The sequence below is a fragment of the Bos mutus genome, chromosome X, assembly GCF_027580195.1.
Source record: "Bos mutus isolate GX-2022 chromosome X, NWIPB_WYAK_1.1, whole genome shotgun sequence".
NCBI lineage: Eukaryota > Metazoa > Chordata > Mammalia > Artiodactyla > Bovidae > Bos > Bos mutus.
The window spans coordinates 68255996-68273961 of NC_091646.1; the positions used below are offsets into that span (position 1 = coordinate 68255996).

At 33.9% G+C, this 17966-nt stretch overlaps 1 protein-coding gene across 6 annotated transcripts in view; it reads right to left on the reverse strand.

The window, feature by feature from the left end:
• Positions 1–3329: 3329 nt before the first annotated feature.
• The window catches only part of CHIC1 (cysteine rich hydrophobic domain 1), a 47400-nt gene continuing 32763 nt past the window's right edge, over positions 3330–17966 (reverse strand). For 2 of the 6 annotated variants that reach the window (XM_070365793.1, XM_070365794.1), the window contains 4 exons: positions 11420–11476; positions 11120–11179; positions 10962–11010; positions 3330–9810 (listed from right to left, as the gene is read on the reverse strand). In XM_070365793.1, the coding sequence (XP_070221894.1) occupies positions 10984–11010; positions 11120–11179; positions 11420–11476 (144 nt within the window). In that variant the 3' untranslated portion in view covers positions 3330–9810; positions 10962–10983. The remainder of the gene's footprint in view (positions 9811–10961; positions 11011–11119; positions 11180–11419; positions 11477–17966) is intronic. The other 4 variants (XM_070365792.1, XM_005906765.2, XM_070365795.1 and 1 more) reach the window with 2 other exon arrangements.

The following is a 17966-nucleotide window of genomic DNA, read 5'->3' on the forward strand; positions in this document are numbered from 1 at the left end:
CAGATGGGGTCTTTGATGCTATTGTTTGGAAGCCTGGTCAGTTTTATTAACACCGTCACTTCATCATCATAAACAGGCCCTCAAGGCAAAACAATTTTAAATACACCTATGTCACAAAATCATCTCATGGACACTCAGAATGTCAGATTTAAATGAGGCTGTAACAATTGTCTAGTTTATGGAATCATTAAATCAAGCGTCCATTATTACAAGGTAACATCAGTGAATGCAGTACGTGAATGTGAACGTGAAGTCACTCAGTCGTGTCCGACTCTCTGCGACCCCATGGACTGTAGCCTACCAGGCTCCTCTGTCCATGGGATTTTCCAGGCAACAGTACTGGAGTGGATTGCCATTTCCTTCTCCAAGGGATCTTCCCAACCCAGGGATCGAACCCGAGTCTCCCGCATCGTAGACAGACGCTTTACCGTCTGAGCCACCAGGGAAGTCCAATGAATGCAGTAGGTGCCGACTAAAAAAATGCACAACCTAACAGTTGAGAATTGTTTTATTTGGTGGACAAAATTGAGGCCTTAACCCCTGAACACAGCCTCTCAGGTAGCTCTGAGGGACTGCTCTGAAAGGGAGCAGGAGTTTTGCAATAAAAATCAGGTAGTTTGAACTTTAAATTAAAAAATTAGTTAATTAAAGAAAACCAGACTTCTAAAGTTGATGAATTAGGTGCTTTTGTGTGTATGGACTCATCAAAATTACTCTTTTGATATGCACCTTAACTTGTAGAGCCAGTATCCTGCTGGCCCATTGTAAATCACCTCAGGATGCACAGTTGGGGGTGGCTGCAGTGGCTGCTGGCTTGCAGGTTGCAACATCCTCCTTTGTTTACTGATATGGCAGGTGACATTTTTCATCCACATAGGTCATTAGTAAGTAAACACTTCCCTTCCACAAATAAGGCACTCTCTCCATACCTCCAACCAAATGAATATTAAATAATACATGTAGCAACCGTGGTCTGCATCTTTTCCTCAATTTTGAAAGAGATACGTGTTCAAGAAATATATTGCTTCCTTTTCAACTACATCATAAGACAAACAAAATAATCTGAGTCTCAGGGGGACAAGAGGGAATAGTATTACACTGGAAAAACAGAAAATAAATACTCCAATCTCACACCAGTCAGAATGGCCATCATCAAAAAGTCTACAAAGAATAAATGCTGGAAAAGGTTTGGAGAAAAGGAAGCCCTCCTAAATTGTTGGCAGGAATGTAAACTGGTACAGCCACCATGGAGAACAGTATGGAGGTTCCTTAAAAAACTAGAGTTACCATATGATCCAGCAATCCCACTCCTGGGCATATACCCAAAGAACACTCTACTTAAAAAAGACACATGCACCTCAATGTTCATAGCAGTACTATTTACAATAGCCAAGACATGGAAGCAATTTAAGTATTAATTGATAGATGAATGGATAAAGATGTGGTAATATACATACAGTTATAAAAAGAATGAAATAATGCTATTTGGAGCAACATGGATGGATCTAGAGATTAACATACTAAGTAAGGTCAGACAAATATATCACTTATATGTGGAATCTAAAAAAATTACATAAATGAACTTATTTATAAAACAGAAACAGATTCACAGACATAGAAAACAAACTTATGGTTACCAAAGGAGAAAGCGGGGGGCGGGGGGGAGACATAAATTCAGAGCTTGAAATGAACATGTACCCACTATATATAAAACACCAAGTTCCTGCTGTATAGCACAGGGAATTATATCAATATCTTGTAATCTATAATGGAAATAAATCTGAAAATGTATATGTAATAAAAGAACAAAAAGTATACACACATATAACTGAATCACTTTGCTGTACACCAGAAACTAATTCCACATTGTAAACCAACTATACTTCAATTAAAAATAAAAACCAAAACACAAATTGATAGCATTGCATTGTGTAAATGTACCAAAATTTACTTAGTTGGTCCCTCTTAATGGCTTTATTTTCCAAGTGTTCTGTTCTTATAATGAGTCATGCTGATGTCCATTTTCTTATTACACATATATTTGCACAAATGCTCCCCACACCCATTTGTTGTCATTGTCTTTGCTTGTGGTATGTATAAAGATCAATTTTGCTTCAACTGTATGTGGTCAAGTTTATCAAATATTAAAAAGAGACAAAAAGAAAAAATACTCCATCAAAAAGGGGCAGGTTGCTACTCAGCTCTTGCTGACTGTTTACATGTGGAATTTCTCACAAAGACAGAAATCTGGTTTTCTACATGAAATCACTTAATTGCTGGCAACTAATTCAAAATGTGTTAAAAAAAATTCTGCAGGTCAAAAAGACATGTATCTGAGAACTGGTTATAGTTTAGTTTGCAACCTTGCTCTAACCCAACTTCCTACCTTAGGGATGATGGATAAAATCAGACTAAATGACCTGATTTTTGCTAGAGGTCACTCGGGTGATAGAACAGGGATAACAACTCAGATTTATGGTAGTTACAACTGGAGAATTTTCTATCCCGCAGAGAATTTCCTACATTTAGGTAAGTGAAGTATCCCATAAACTGTTAAATATTATTTAATGGCAGATTTAAAGGCCTGGCTCTGCCCTCAACAATATAAAATGCAATGTAAAAGTATTTCTTACATAGCACATCCTATACCACATCCAAGAAATTATCAATGAAAAGTATAGATCTTTATCCACCCATATAGTAACATTTCAAAAAAGAATTTTAAAACAAAACATGAAACTTCTCTGTATGTTTAAGTGTGTCATCTTCAATTTAACATTTTGAAATTTACAGTCTTTGAAATGTTCAATACAATTGACAAAGATACTGGGAAACATTAAACAGTTTTTCTTGTTATGTTACATTTTGCCGTTTTGCTAAATTTGCAGGAGTTTGGAATAAGTTTTTAAAAATCTAGTATTATTGCATGTTAACCACCTTGAGTTAACACTTAGTGTCATATAGTCTGCTGACAAGAGTCAAAACTTTTGCCAAATAGCTTCACATTTCAACATTTCTTGTATTAAAACATTATGCTTAGTACGGTGGAAATCCACTTGTACTTTATTTTTATAATTCATAAGTAGGCATACAAGGTGAATGCAAAGTTGTTTAGAAACAAATTCCTACTTAGTCAAATGCCAAACCCTGGGCACAACAAAGGCCCACAAAACCAACAGAGAGCGTGAATTACAGTACTAGACATAACACTAGCAAATGTGGGAGGGGGCAATATGCAAGACAAACATTTTAAAAGGAATCCTTAGTTACCTTATAATGATGAAAGCAGGGACGGAAGAAGGAAGATGCACCAAAGAATACACAATTCATTAACAGAGATTTGCACTTTATTGTAATTTTGCATCCTGAGAGAATAAAATTTAATATCTGACAATTGAACAACAACAGAAGCAGCAGTGAAAGTTTCAGAGAGGCAGGTATCCTTCCTTTTGGCACAGGTATATAGGTTGAGTTTTTCCAGGAGAGTCACTCCGGAACTCAAGGGAGAAAAAAATGATTCATTCCACAGGCTATATAACAATACAAGATGCATGAAAGTTCTTGGCTTAAATGGACATATTCACTTTTACCCTTTTCTGGTAAAACTGTCTCAACAGGAATCCTCTGCCCCAAAGTAGAAATCCTAGGTTTTTCAGACAAATATTTTGATCAGTGCCCACCTTCTAGCAGGATTTCCTATTTTTGCAGCTGACTTACATTTGTACATGGTTAGTTCAAGGATGGCAAACTAGCTTGTAGATCATATAATTTCAAACATAGGTAACTGGTTTCAAAGTCCAGGCATTAAATCAATTTTATACTATTTGCTTACTATAAAATGAAAAATTAAAAAATTAAAGATCATAGCAAACAAAATAAGCAGGAATAAAAGAAACATTTGAGAAATTATTGCTTAAAGCAATAATTGACTTCATGTTGACTTTATACACAGAACTACTTTGAGACTCAGATATTGGTGTTTACTCCAGTGCTAGAAGACAACATTATAACACTTTCCACACTTGTAATCCTGTATGTGTGTATATGAATGATTTACACATATATACCCAGATAAATTAGCTCAATTATATCATCTTGAAACAAAAAAAAAAAACTGAAGGCAAATTCTAACCTGAAGTTATATAGCCCAGTCTAGCTAAAACACACACACATACTTTAGCATTTCATTATTTAGGGACTAGGTAAGCAACCTGTGGAGGTCAAATAATTTCGGTTCCTTTATGAAAGTGGCTCCTAACATTTCTGCCATGAGGATTCCTTTATTATTCCTTCCCCATATTTTCAAGTATTTATTAAACTGCATATTACAATAGGCTTTCTCATTTAAAAAATAATTAAAAGCCTAACCACCATTCACAGTTTCTGATCAATATAGATAACCAGTATTAGAATTGAAGAAATATAAGCAAAATGTGTAAAAATTCTGTCTTAGTTGGCTTCTGCAGTAGAAATGTTATGGGTAAATGCATGATTTCTAGTATACTTTTTAAAATGCTGAAAAAGGTTCAGGATGACCCCACTGCTATTTTCATCTGCCCCAAGTTGAGAACCATTGGTTTATATCCACGTGCTTTTCCTCTCTCAATCAGGTATTATAACACAATATAACACAATTATAACACAATTATCCATATTAACACATAAGGGATTAGTAACAAAATTACTACCAAAACTAGATTAATTGTAATACTCTTTCTGTAAGGTTTGACTGAGAAAGAAAACATAACAACATAGATTTAAAGGACTCTATTTAGAAGTTACAAAATTATGATATGCAATATATCCTTCAGTCAATTTCAAAAGCACATTTATATATGAAAAAATCCTCAATTCCCCTGTGAGGTAGGTCCAGATTATTGTCCCCACTTCCACCATGAGGACATGAGGTATAGAGGAATTAAGCAGCAGAGCTAAGAATTAAACCAGAAGTGACTTGGGTTTGACTTCTATACTACTTTCCTTTCTAATATTACTAATTTGTTCCAACAGATGTTTTTGAGGATATGGAAATAATTAAGACACTGAAGCAGATATTGGATGGGATATAAAATTCTTTTTCACATCAATGTCAAGGTGGGTCTTACCATACCTCCACATCTGTTGCAGCCGTAATTCTTGCTCAGGTACCAACTGCATATATAGTCAGATTCCACATAGGTAAAGCCCACAGACCTCAGTCCTCAGTTTCTAGAGAAACTACAATCATTCTTATCAGCAGGGAGGTGCTGAGATCTCACAGGCATCAGGTTCTTTGAGTCTGTATGATATGAACACATACCAGCTAGGTGCCTGTTGGCAAATCAAACTTTTATTGTGTGCAAGGCACTGCGAGAATTTCCACAAAGGGTAGTAGATTTGAGAAAAATCATTTCTGAGATTTTGTAGAGTAAAAACTTTCTAAGGATTCCTAGTATCACAGAATGTCAGGTGACCTCTAATTTTCTGTCCAGCTCTAGGTTAAATCTCATGATTTTACAGATGAAGAGACTGACATGTAATGTAAGTGACTTGCCTGGAGCACATTAGATCATTTCCTCATATAGTATGAATCTGACAAAGTTCACAGAAAATGGAACATATTCTCAGGTTGCCATCATAAAAATGAAAAGGCTGGCTCAGAATCAGGAAAAGAGAAACTGGGGGCAATAATAGGAAGATGTGTATATATAATATACACACACATACATATATATATACCACATATTACATGGACAGGTATTATTAATAAAATCTATTCATTATTCATTTTCTAGGGAAAATTTTCCAACAGTTCATCATTTAAAGTAACCCAAAGGATTTGACAATTGTTACACAATGGATTAAAGTAGAATTTTATAAGCATAAGAGGACTTAATTTCAGTGAATTTGAGCATCTTATTATCAAATTAGCAAAAAGTATTCCCACTATGTGAAACTGCTCCAATTAAATGGGTATATACAAATTTCTATATATCCTCTCAGGTCAATATAGTCAATTCTAATAAAAAACTGTTTGGAGGCTTTAAGTAGTGAGGCCTGATTTTTTGAGTGGTAATTTATAAACAAAATTAAAATGGTAATGATTTTTAAAGAGATTTTACATAAAAAAACCCATTTGTTTGAAGACTTACAAATGTTATAGAACTTCACTCAAATTATGATAAAACAAGAATAAATTTCATTAAAATGGTAGAGTGTTAAATAGTAACAGTTTGATTAACTAATCAGACATTAGTGTTTATAGGTCATGATAACATGAACAGTATGTTAAATACTTCAGTAGGCTTTAGTAGAGCTTCAGTCAAAGACTACTGCTATTACAGGACCATGTTAAATTACATGTTTACTAGCATTAGAGTTATACTAGTTTTATAAGTGCCTGATACTTCTGTAATATTTTGTCACTAATATATCTCATGATTGGGGAAAACCCAGGAAATAGGCTTTAAATAAGAAATAGAAGAAATACAATATACTAGTAAAATATTCTTATATTATACTTAGCTGAAAAGGATGGTTTTAATGTAATGATTTACCAATTCATTTGTTCTGCTTCCTTCAACATAAAATGTTATCTTTATTCAAAGACGACAAGGCACTTCTCCATCTACTTCTAACATTTGACTACAATGGTTTCTTCCTAGATTAGTATAGAGGGTAGAAAGAATCAAAGAGTAGCTTAAAAATGTTAAAGCTTATTTCATTTTATACACAATTTATGGGGGTAGAGATGCATAATGGAAAGTCAGAGAAGGAACAGTTTTAACTTGTAACCTCAAAACTTTGTAAGATTTATATAGTTCAGCAGATACATGTTATTTTCTCTGGAAACATCCATAGCAGGTTTCACAAATGAATATTATATAACAAAGAAAACTCAAATTTGTTTCTTTAATCTAAAAACAACTGGCACAAAAATACTTCATTAACTTAATGTGCTCTATCCTGAGGATATAAGAAAAAAGTCAGTGAGTGAGAAATTAATGTCCACAGTGTACTCTGTCATTTCAGCATTCACTGCTGCCAATATCACTGAAAAGAAAACAAGTCTCTTAAAGGACTCAAAAATACTCAACTGCTAATTAGTCCCCTCCAAAGGAAAAGAGCTTGAAAAAGTAGTCATAGAAGAAAGAAAAAAATTGGGTATTTTCTGAGTAGTTCAAGAAAATAAGTCAATCAACATAATGAATAATAAGATAATAAATTTAAGAGTTACTAGAATAGGTTTTAAAATTAAGTTTACACATGCTGGTAAATTTTTTTATGATAAATACTACTGTAACTTGAATTATATACTCTGTTACCTCCAGATGCACTCTATTCCTGTCTCAATATTTGTTTTATAGAAACAATTCACCACTTCCTGCTGTTCTTTGAGCAAAACAAGTGTGATCTATACATGGCAGAAAAAGTTACTATGACCATCATATGGCCAAATTCTAAGTTTACAGGAAAAAAATGAGATTATAAGGGTTGACTCAAAGTAATTATTCTATCAGTGATAATTAGAAATTTTGTATTATGCTGAAATCAATTTTGGTATTAAACTGTCATAATTTGAAACCTAAACATGATATTAGCTGGAACATAAACCACAGATGCAATTTTTCCCCGTATTAATCTATAAAACAAGACATTTGGTATACATTTTCAGAGGTTTCCACTTTGTCTATAAAAATACACCTTCAATTTTGCAGCAGACAGACAAATGATATTTGCAGGCACACACAATATATTAAAAGTTAGAGATTCTGGGTGGTATGGGGGTAACAGGGTTCTACAGAGAGAGGTGGAAAAGTTGTTCATGCAATTATATTCACATATCAAAAATCTCTTTTTTCCCCTCTTCTTTTACTGGTCCAGGACTGTGGATTTCAAATTAGGCATAAATTTTAAAAGTGGCTTTAAAAGGCTTGACCTTGTATGAAAAAATGATTGCTTTCTTCATTGGGATTAATGTTTGCCTAAAAAAGTTAACTAATAGACTAAAATAATAAATAAAATATTATTCAGTCTCAGATACTTTTATTTTTAACACTAGGAATTACAAATAGTGTCTGCATACAGGCATAAATTTGCAGTTGAACTAATGCAATGTAAAGCTTTCATTATGTTAAAAACTCAAATTCTAGAAGAATTAAGAGTGCCTGCTCTTATTCCAATGTGAAGAGAAATAGAGAAATATGCACATACCAATGAAAAGGCTGCATGTGTGGCTACTTTAGAAACTATTTTAGTTAAATTCTTGTCTTTCCTCATTAATAGTATCCATACCTTTACAAAAGATCCCCAAAATGAGGATTAAGAATATTTAATCAATTACGAATCTGCCACTTTAGGTAGAGCTTTTCAATTAGCTCTCTCTTTCTCAAAGTGGATCATAACTCCAGATAGGGGTTAGCGGTGGCTTTCCTGGGGATGGGGTCTGCTGCTGCTGCTGCTAAGTCGCTTCAGTCCTGTCTGACTCTGTGTGACCCCACAGATGGTAGCCCACCGGGCTCCCCCATCCCTGGGATTCTCCAGGCAAGAATACTGGAGTGGGTTGCCATTTCCTTCTCCGATGCATGAAAGTGAAAAGTGAAAGTGAAGTTGCTCAGTCGTGTCTGACTCTTAGCGACCTCATGGACTGCACCCTACCAGGCTCCTCCGTCCATGGGATTTTCCAGGCAAGAGTACTGGAGTGGGGTGGGTGGGGTCTAGATACTTTCTAAAACACCTGAAACTTGAGACACTCCTTAAAAGGTCATAATCCTGTGTATTTCCAAGTGAAGAAAAGGATACATAAAGGGAGACAAATGAGGAGAGTGAGGCTGTGAAATGTGTCAGACGTCAAATGAATTCTTTTGTAAGTGGAAGACAAAATGGGATGTATTGAACTAAATGGAAAAAATAAGGTTCTTGGTTTCAGGTGCAATGCAGAAGATCTCAGACAATGATTTCAATTTTAATCTTCTCATTACAAAGGGCCATCCTGCCCACACCTGAAATTTTTAACATACTTATTATGGCTTTGCCATAACACAGCATGTTAACAATCTATACATTCGAAAGGATGCTTGCAAACTTCATTCACATTAAAATTTATGCAGAATTGTTGGCAACATATTAAGAATAACAGTACATTCTGTAAACCATGACATATCACATTTTTTTACTTTATGCAAAGAAACAATATTTACAGGTCTTTAGGAGTTTAAGTATTTTATCTACTAATGTAAGTGATAATTAAGCAAAGTGCAGGACAAAACCAGTGCTATTAACCGCATGTCCTTTAAAAGCAGGTAAGAGTAAAACCGTTTCTAAAAGCTACCAAAAGCTTATTTATGTATGTTCAGTAAGGGATTACAGAGCATTAAATAGCCTAGAAAAATGATGCATATTTAGAAACAGTAAGTATGAAAATTATAAGGCAGCATGCTCAGAACATGTTTTTGTTTTTTAAACACCTGCACTGATGTTATATTTAGTGGCAACTATATATATATATATATATACACATATATACACACACACACACATATATATGTGTGTGTATTTATTAAAAATTGACAGTGCAAAATACAAGCCTCATTTAACAACAACAAAAGGATGTGCAAAATTTCTTCTTAAACCAACACAAATGAAGTGTGAGGAGAATATTCTACCATTATAAAGAATAAATTGAAAACAGCAAAGGAGACCATCTTCATTCCAAAATCATCTACAAGGCACTAAGGGTAGGAAATGACAGGTAAAACAGAAGTGACTGAATAAAATTCCTCAGTCAGGTCGGAATATGGGATATTTTGGTAAGAATTCTATTAGTATTACCTGTAAAATAAAAATAAATAAGAATATATTGACAAAATTTTCATTTACTGTAACTTATACATAACCCAAAAAGTCTATAATCATTTCTCACAGGACTATGTTTTGGTCTTATACTATAAAGCAAGTGAAATATATAAAACAGTTACAAAAGGAACTTACCACAAGTTATTGTTAGATTGGCAATTAAACTGAAAAACATAATTACTTGCTATAGCTCATAGTTTTTATTATCTGATTTACAGTAACCGTTTAGTTAACAGAAAAGCAAACCCTATTATATTTTAATGTCTTTTCCATTTTCCCTTGGTTCCCTTTTTTTGTAGCAAAGTGGAAGGGATTAAATGGGAAGGATACAAATTTTATTAGAATCTCTAACAAAAATTTATTAGGATTAGGATTAGAAAAAATACCTTCACTTATATTACATTTATATATTTTTCAATTAAAACAGCTGATATTGGTTGAGTATTACTATCTTTTAGAAGCTTTTTTGTAAAAAATAGTGTTCAAATGGATTGATTAAAACATTTTAATTTAAAAAAGGTTTGGGAATAAAAACAATATATTTATAAAGTTACATAAAGTTACAATAATTTATACAAGGTTTTACCTACAGAGAATTTTAGATTTGTGGTCATTTGCACATTATCCTCAAGACTATTCAAAGTGGAGAAAGATACATAATAATCCTTACTTATGAAATAGAAATGGAATGTTTATTATTAAATATATATTACATGTCAGCAACTTAAAGTTTGGATAAATTTCATATTCTTTTGAATGTTAATGATATTCAATTTATCACATTGGCTATATGTGACTTTATGCATTGTGACTAAGATCGCAGATCTTTCAGTTTAAAAAAATTAGAATCTATAGTTTCTTCACTGAAAGCTATTAATAAATATCAGCTAAGGGAACAAAAAAAAGCCAGGAATATGAATCCAGAAGTCAATTCCTATTTTATGTAAGTTTTGACAAGATTACATTTAGGAATATTTGTTCATCTGCACCCATCAACATGTGTTATGGTTTGCACCCACGTTAGAAGATTAAGGTTTTATCACGTTTTCATCTGAGCATAGTAGCTAAAGTTTCTCTAAGATATAAATAATTGTCAGCTTTCAAGATATTTTATGTTGGCTACAAACCTAAAAATGTGGAAGGAAATCTCTATGTTCCAAATGACAAAAGTTCAAGCTGAGAAGAAAAAAGGTAGAAAGAAGATGTGACAAATGATAAATACAGTAAAATGTAACATTCAGGATGGAATCCAAAAATATGCAATTAAAGATAACTGCATACTTACATACTCCATCATATTGCTAGTTTCACATTTCCTTTTAGTCAACTTCCAGTGCAAAGCAAGCTAAGAAGGTAAAGTTTGTTGAGAATTTTAACAACAATTTATATTAATTATTACCTACACATTAGAATAAACCACTGAACAACAATCCAGGAATAAGATACTTTTAAAAACACTTTGTAAAGAATAAATATTAAAAAGTGAGTATTCTCTAATCCATGCTTTTGTGGCTGAAAACTTTCCATTTTTTCAATTTATTAATGCAAATATGAATGGAATACTTATTTGCTTAAACTTTCTTACCTTGTGATACAATCTGTTATTTTCCCATTCTAACAACTTCTGAATTGATCTTCTGGTCTATGAGAAAGAATAAGACTTTGTTACAAGATGAAGAGCTTTGTAAACTATGTGTATATTCTTCTGCATACTTGTAAGATCCCATTATTTTCTCCTCTTGCCTTTTCTTTTCAAAACAAAATATGTACAAATTACTCTGTGTTGTGAGTCCATTAAATGGACTATATAAAAACATTACCAGTACTGCTAGTAGTCCATTTATGAACCTAAATCTAGACTTTCGTATATCTATTCACAAGGTTAGTTTTTTAATATACATATAATATGCCAAGCTAATCTGATTACTCATCAAATGTTTTCCTATCAGAGTTCTTAGCATAATACCTGACAAATAGTAGTCAAGGTCTACAAGTTGAGTAAAACAAACCAACACATATCAGAATTTACACTGAAAAGAAGTACAAAATCAGGCAGTTGAAAAATTTGTATTTAGAGGAAAAAGTAAAAACAAGAGAAGCAGTACTGTAGTAAACAGGAGGACAGAGGCTGAGTTTATCATTTGGAGTGCATGTATTTTGAAAGGAATAAGAAAAGTTTGCAAAATGTTCCAAAACATTAAAAGACTGTTAGGCATTTTTGATTTTTAACCAAACTTGGGTCTCCTGCATTGCAGGTGGATTCTTTACCATCTGAGCCATCAGGGAATCACAATAAATGGAGAGAGACTAAATATTTTCCTCCTAAGATTAGGAACAAAACAAGGATGTCTCCTCCCGCTAGTTTTATTCAACAGCATATAGATGTTATAGCCAGGGCAATTAGACAAAAATAATAAAGGCATCCAAATTGTAAAAGGAAACATGAAACCATCTTCATTTGCAGAGGACATGATCTTGTATAGAGAAAACCCTATGGAATCTAAAACATTACTTGAACTAATAAATAAGAATTCTGGCCCCCATGATCTTTACTTCCTGGAGTTACACCTGTGAATGTTATACTACATTGCAAAAGGGACATTGCAATTGTAATTAAAGTTATTAATCATTTGGCTTTAAAATAGGGAGATTATTCTAGATTATTTTGGCAGACCCAATGTAATTCCATGAGCCCATAAAAGCAGAGAATTTTTTCCAGCTGATGGAAGAATACCCAGAGGGGTCTGAAACACAAGAAGTACTCGAACCATCATTGCTGGCTTTAAGATGGAAAGGTCACATAGAAAGTCTAAGGAGGAGATGATTTCTGAAATCTGAAAGAGGCTGGGAGTAAATTCTTTCCCAGAATCTCCAGAAAGGCATGCAGCTTTGCCAACACCCTGATTTTGGCCTTATAAGATTCTAATAAAAAAAAAATGTGAAAGTGAAGTCACTCAGTTGTGTCCAACTCTTTGTGAATAAGAGAACCCAATTAAGCCACACTGTACCTAGACTTCTTACTGTGAATTAATAAAATAGTGTTAAGTCATTAAGTTTGTGGAAATTTGTTATGCTAGACAAAAAAGTAATACAAGGTTCTTACATATAAAAATCAATTATATTTCTATATACTATCAGTGAACAATCTGAAAAAGAAAGTAAAAGATTAATTCCATTCACAATAGATTTTTCTTTTTATATGTTAATCCCATACTCCTAATTTATCCCTATTCACAACAGATTTAAGTATAAAATATTTAGGAATAAATTTAACAAAAGAAGTATAAGATGTGTAAGGTGAAAACTAAAATACATTGCTAAAGGGAATTCCCTGGTGGTCCAGGGAGCCTGGGTTGGATCCCTGGTTGGGAAATTAAGATCCTGTAAGCTGCACAGTGTGGCCAAATAAAAACTCCAAAGAACAAAAAACACTGCTAAAATAAATTTCAAAAGAGGTAAATAAATGGAAAATATCCCATATATATATATTCATGAGTCAGTCCTCACATTGACATTCTGGGTGGGCTCTTACTAACTTGATGTTATATTTGACACATAAAAACTTTTAATTTGATTAAGTCAAATTTATCTTTTAAAGTAGTGTATGCACAAAACTAACTTAAAATGGATCAAAGACCAAGTCATAAGAAACATTAAAACAACTAGAAGAAAACACAGGAGTACATCTTTTAAATCTTGAGTTAGGCAAAGCCCTCTTAAGATATGATATAAAAGGCACAAGCAACACTATTTTAAAAGATAAATTTGACTTAATCAAATTAAAAGTTTTTATGTGTCAAATATAACATCAGGTTAGTAAGAGCCCACCCAGAATGTCAATGTGAGGACCTTAGGGAAATCTCTTTCCTGGAGAGACAACTATTAAGCTTATCAGTATTACCAAGTACAATCATTCAAATGTTCTAGAGATTGATCAAAGGGTTTACAACAGATTGAGAAGTAGTTATTCAACAAAATCTATGGGAAATAAGTAATAACTGTGGGAAGCCTTGGCATTGGAGCTAGACACTATACTCATATCTGCCTTGTGGAAGAACTGCTTCAGTGTAAGGCAGTTTCCACATCTCCCAGATACGTGGAGTAGAACAGTTCTTCTGGTTAGTTTGGGCAGACAATGAAAATAGGTAGATCCCATTTTCTATAGTTCTGTGCAATAAAAGGCCTAAATCAAGTGGGTGATGTCAGGAGAGCAGCACCTATTTCCCTACCCACAGCTTCTGAAAAATAGGCAGGATAGTTGGCAAAGAATGCAGTCCCTCTTTCTGGTACACATCTATGTTGTAGGTGAGCTGTTACAGTTGCTCTGACAACTGAGTGGCAGTTGCTATCTTCCCAGCGTCCTATGGCAGACATATTCTGGGTAGATATGAAAGATGGGGAATATTAGCAGACCCCACTCTCCCTGGCTTTAGGTTAAGAAAAAATCCACAACTAATATCATACTAAATGGTGAAAGATTGAAAGCTTTTCCTCTAAGACAGAAAGAAGACAATGATTGCCACTTTTATTCAACATATTACTGGAAATTCTAGACAGAGAAATTAAGCAAGAAAAGAAATAAAAGGCATCCAAATCAAAGAGGAAGAAATAAAATTATCTCTCTTTGAAGGTAACATTATATTATGTGTAGAAAACCTTAAAGAATCCACAAAAAACCCTGTTAGAGCTAGCTAACAAATTCAGGAACATTTCAGAATATGAAATCAACATGCAAAATTCAAATGCATTTCTATATAACAGCAGTAAACAATTCAAAAAAGGAATTAAGAAAACATAACATTTCTAATAATATCAAAAGAAGAAAATACTTAATAATTAATTTAAGCAAGGAGGCAAAAGACTTGTACATATAAAATTATAAAATGATACTAAAAGAAACTAAAGACTTAAATAAATGTAAAGAATCCCATGTTCATAAATTGGAAGACTTAATATTGTTAAGAAGACAATATTATCCAAAATGACCACAGATCCAATGCAATCCTTATTAGAATCCCAGTGACTTTTTATATAGAAATAGAAAATTTCGTCTTAAAATTCACATGGAACCCCAGAAGACTCTTATTAGCCAAAAAATCTTGAAAATGAGAAACAAATATAAAGGACTCACATTTCCTGATTTTAAAACTTATTACAAAGCAATAATAACCAAAAGAATATAGTACTGGCATAAAGATAGACATATAGACCAACGGAATAGAACAGAGAGCCTAGAAATAAACCCCTCAAATAAACAGTCAACAGATTTCTGACAAAAGTGACAACCGTTCAATGGGGAAAAAGGACTTTTAAATACTGCAAAAACTAGATATCCATATGTGAATGAATTAAGTTGAATTTTAAATTTATGCCATATGCAAAAATTAACTCAAAATGGATCAAAGAATTAAACATAGGAATGACAATCACAGAAGTCTTAGAAGAAAATACAGGAGACAATCTTCATGACACTGAATTTTGCAATTATTTCTTAGATATGACACTGAAGCACAGGCCAAAAGGATGGCAGAAAATATCTGCAAATTACATATCTATAGGGAATTAATAACAAGAATATATATGCCACACCTCAACAACAAATAACTAAACAAGCTAGTTACAAAATGGGCAAAGTACCTAATAGACAAATGGTCAATAAGCAAATGTAAAATGCTCAACACTACTAGTCATTAAGGAAATACAAATCAAAACCACAATGAGATATCACTTCACACTCATTATGGTGGCTATTATCAATAAAATGGAAAATAGTGAATGTTGGTGAAGATATGGAGAAACTGGAAACCTTGTGCACAGTTTACCAGAGTAGAAATGCAGAAGAGGAAAACTCTGTGGGAACTAGGACTAGGATAGCAATTTTTGTTGTTGTTGTTTGTTTGATATCAATGCCTGAACTTTAATTGATGAATTGTTGGAAGCTCAGTGGGGACAAGTTTGAGAGTTTGAAATTCCAAAGGGGTCCAGTCTTGGTGGAGACTCCCACACTTTTATGACTTTATTACCAGGAGACCTATCAGGTTCTCACAGTGATTGCAGAAAAATCCCCTCATCCTTCCAGCAGGAGAAAGGGAAGAACAGTCAGTCACATTTATATATGCCCATAACATTCTGTTCTTCTTAGCAAAGCCTGCTCTTCAGAGAAACTACTGTACCAGAGCCTAATCTACTAGGATATTACTAGAGCCTAACCAATCTCGGAGAAGGCAATACACAACTCTAGCATCCTCTAGCTTTCCTGTCCCACCTAAAGGGGAAAACAAAACAACAAAAAATCTGAGAAGCACTTCTGTAGGGTACAGCCGAGGAGCACAGTCTCAATAAAAAATTAAGCCTAGACAGAATACAATAGAACATGTCCAGTCCCCCAACACCTTGTTTAGTCGTTAAGTTGGTCCTACTCTTTGAAACCCCATGGACTGTAGCCTGCCAGGCTCCACTGTCCATGGGGTTTCCCAGGCAGAAATACTGAAGTGGGTTGCCATTTCCTTGTACTTGGGATCTTCCCAACCCAGGGACTGAACCTGCGTCTCCCTCATTGGCAGATGGATTCTTTACCACTGAGCCACCAGGGAAGCCTCCTTCCCCAGCACCTTACCACTAAATCAATAAGGCTTCTGTATTATAATACAAGGAATACAATTAAAAGAACTGTGCATCTCAGATGATATCTAAGAAGTCTGTAGGGAAATCCAAGGAAAATAGGCCAGACAAAAACAAGGACACTAAGAAATATTTAGCCTTCGATTTCTAATAGCTATGTGCACGTGTGCTCATTTGTGTCAAACTCTTCGCAACCTCACAGACTGTAGCTCTCCAGGCGCCAGTGTTCATAGAATTTTCCAGGTGAGAATACTGCAGTGTACTGCCATTTCCTACTCTAGGGGATCTTTCCGACCCAGGGATCAAACTTGTGTCTTCTGCATTGGCAGGCAGATTTTTTTTTATCATTGCACCACCTGAGAAGCCCTGTAACAGCTACAGTAAACAGTAACACAGTCAAACAAAAAAATAAAATCTCACTTTAAACGCCTATTTATCTCAGTTCCTTTTACCTAGGACATCATGTATAGCTTTCAAACAAAAGTCAGAAGTCATACTAAAAGACAAAAAGTTTGAAAAGACAGAGCAAGCATTAGAATCAGACTCAGAAATGGCAGAGATGTTGAAATGATCAGACTGGGAATATAAATCAACTATGAAAAATATACTACATGCTCTAATGAAAAAAGTAGGTAACATGAAAGAACAGATGGATAATGTTAGAAGAGAAATGGAAACTATAAGAAAAAAATCAAAAGGAAATGGCAGAGAGCCAAAATATCATAACAGAAATGAAGAATGCCTTTGATGGGCTCATCAATGATTGGAAATGGCTGAAGAAACCACCAAAGAAGATTGAAGGCATATCAGTAGAAACTTACAAAACTAGAAGAAAAAGAAAAGAAAAAAGAAAAACAAAACAGAATATCCAAAAACTATGGGACAATTACAAAAGGAGCAATAGACCCATAATAGAAACTCTACTTCTGTGCCACCAGGGAAGCCCTACATAATAGAAATATCAGAAGGTAAAGAGAAAAAAGAGGAGATGAAATAGTTAAAGCAATAATGACAATACAATTTCCCCAAATTAATGAAAGGCATCAAACTCATAGATAGAAAAAGCTCAGAATACAAAGCTGGATGGTGGTGGTAGTTTAGTCGCTAAGTTGTGTCCCGACTGTTGTGACCCCATGGACTGTAGCCTGCCGGGTTCCTTTGTCCATAGGATTCTCCAGGCGAGAATACTGGAGTGGGATGCCATTTCCTTCTCCAACAAAGCTAGATAAATACTCCAAAATCTACACCTAATCATCTCATATTCAAACTACAGAAAGTCAAGGAAAAATGTTCAAAGATGCCAGGGGAGAAAATACCTTACATATAAAGAAGCAAGGATAAGAGTCATATTAGCCACCTCCTTAGAAACTATTCAAGCAAAGAAAAAAGTGGAATGAAATGTTTAATGTTTTAAAATAAAATACTACCAATCTAGAATTCCATCTGTGCCCAGCAAAACTGTCCTTCAAAGATCAAAGGGAAATAAAGACTAAGACCAAAAATTAAGGGCC